Consider the following 971-nt stretch of genomic DNA (forward strand, 5'->3'; position numbering starts at 1 on the left):
TTTCCCCCCTCCCCAACCCGGCAGCTGCTGAATTTTCCACCCCAGGCTGAGAGGCAAAGCCCAAAGCATTCTTGAAGGGTCACTTGGCAGAGTCCTCTCCCCGCCAGCGCCACGAGATCCAGCCGGTACCACGCTCCCTACGCAAAGGCAAACCATGAACGCGTTCCTAATGCTCATGCACGCCGTCGGGAAAGCGACCGCGGCCCATCAGAAGGGATCCGGCAGAAAAGGGTGGGGTGTGCGAACCGCTGTACATCGGTGGGTAGCATTCTTGAAGGGTCACTTGGCAGAGTCCTCTCCCCGCCAGCGCCACGAGATCCAGCCGGTACCACGCTCCCTACGCAAAGGCAAACCATGAACGCGTTCCTAATGCTCATGCACGCCGTCGGGAAAGCGACCGCGGCCCATCAGAAGGGATCCGGCAGAAAAGGGTGGGGTGTGCGAACCGCTGTACATCGGTGGGTGGCTGCGGACACGTGAGATGCTCACGGCACGTCCCTCCTGCTAAGAGATCTTGCAGTTGTTCCGCGAGCAGTTCTGTGGAGGGCTCTGGGGCGGACGGATCGATTTGGATCTCTTCAAGCTGTTCCCTTTGCTGCTGCTCCCACCCCCGCTGCTGGCCAAGGAGTATGAGCGGCCGTGCATCATCACCGCGTTCATCCCGTTGGCCATCGAGAAGGATTTCAGGTGACTCTTGATGGTGACAGGCAACGGAAGCTTGTCGATGAGGTGGACCGGGGTGCAGGAGACGATGGCTCGGCAGCACAGGTCCTGTAAACTGAACACTGCAGGGAGAAAAGACCAGACAGTCAAGGGCCGAGAGGTCTCCAGGGCTGTCCAATCCCCACAGCTCTTCCTCACGCTGCTGCTGTAGGGAGCGACGCGCCTCACAACTGCCCAGGAGCCTCGAACCGGGAGCAGACGAGTTAGGACAGAAGCGTGGGAACAGCCAGGTGAGCTCTGCCACCGGG

The 971-nt window shown here is 60.7% G+C and overlaps 1 protein-coding gene across 1 annotated transcript in view; it reads right to left on the bottom strand.

Moving 5' to 3' along the window:
* Positions 1 to 504: 504 nt before the first annotated feature.
* The window catches only part of LOC104500522 (ras-related protein Rab-40C-like), a gene marked incomplete at its 5' end in the record, with an annotated part of 15,934 nt that continues 15,467 nt past the window's right edge, over positions 505 to 971 (bottom strand). The window contains one exon of the mRNA XM_010144178.1: positions 505 to 785. Within this exon, the coding sequence (XP_010142480.1) occupies positions 505 to 785 (281 nt within the window). The remainder of the gene's footprint in view (positions 786 to 971) is intronic.

Source organism: Buceros rhinoceros, unplaced genomic scaffold, assembly GCF_000710305.1.
Source record: "Buceros rhinoceros silvestris isolate BGI_N320 unplaced genomic scaffold, ASM71030v1 scaffold23529, whole genome shotgun sequence".
In the NCBI taxonomy this organism is placed as follows: Eukaryota; Metazoa; Chordata; class Aves; order Bucerotiformes; family Bucerotidae; genus Buceros; species Buceros rhinoceros.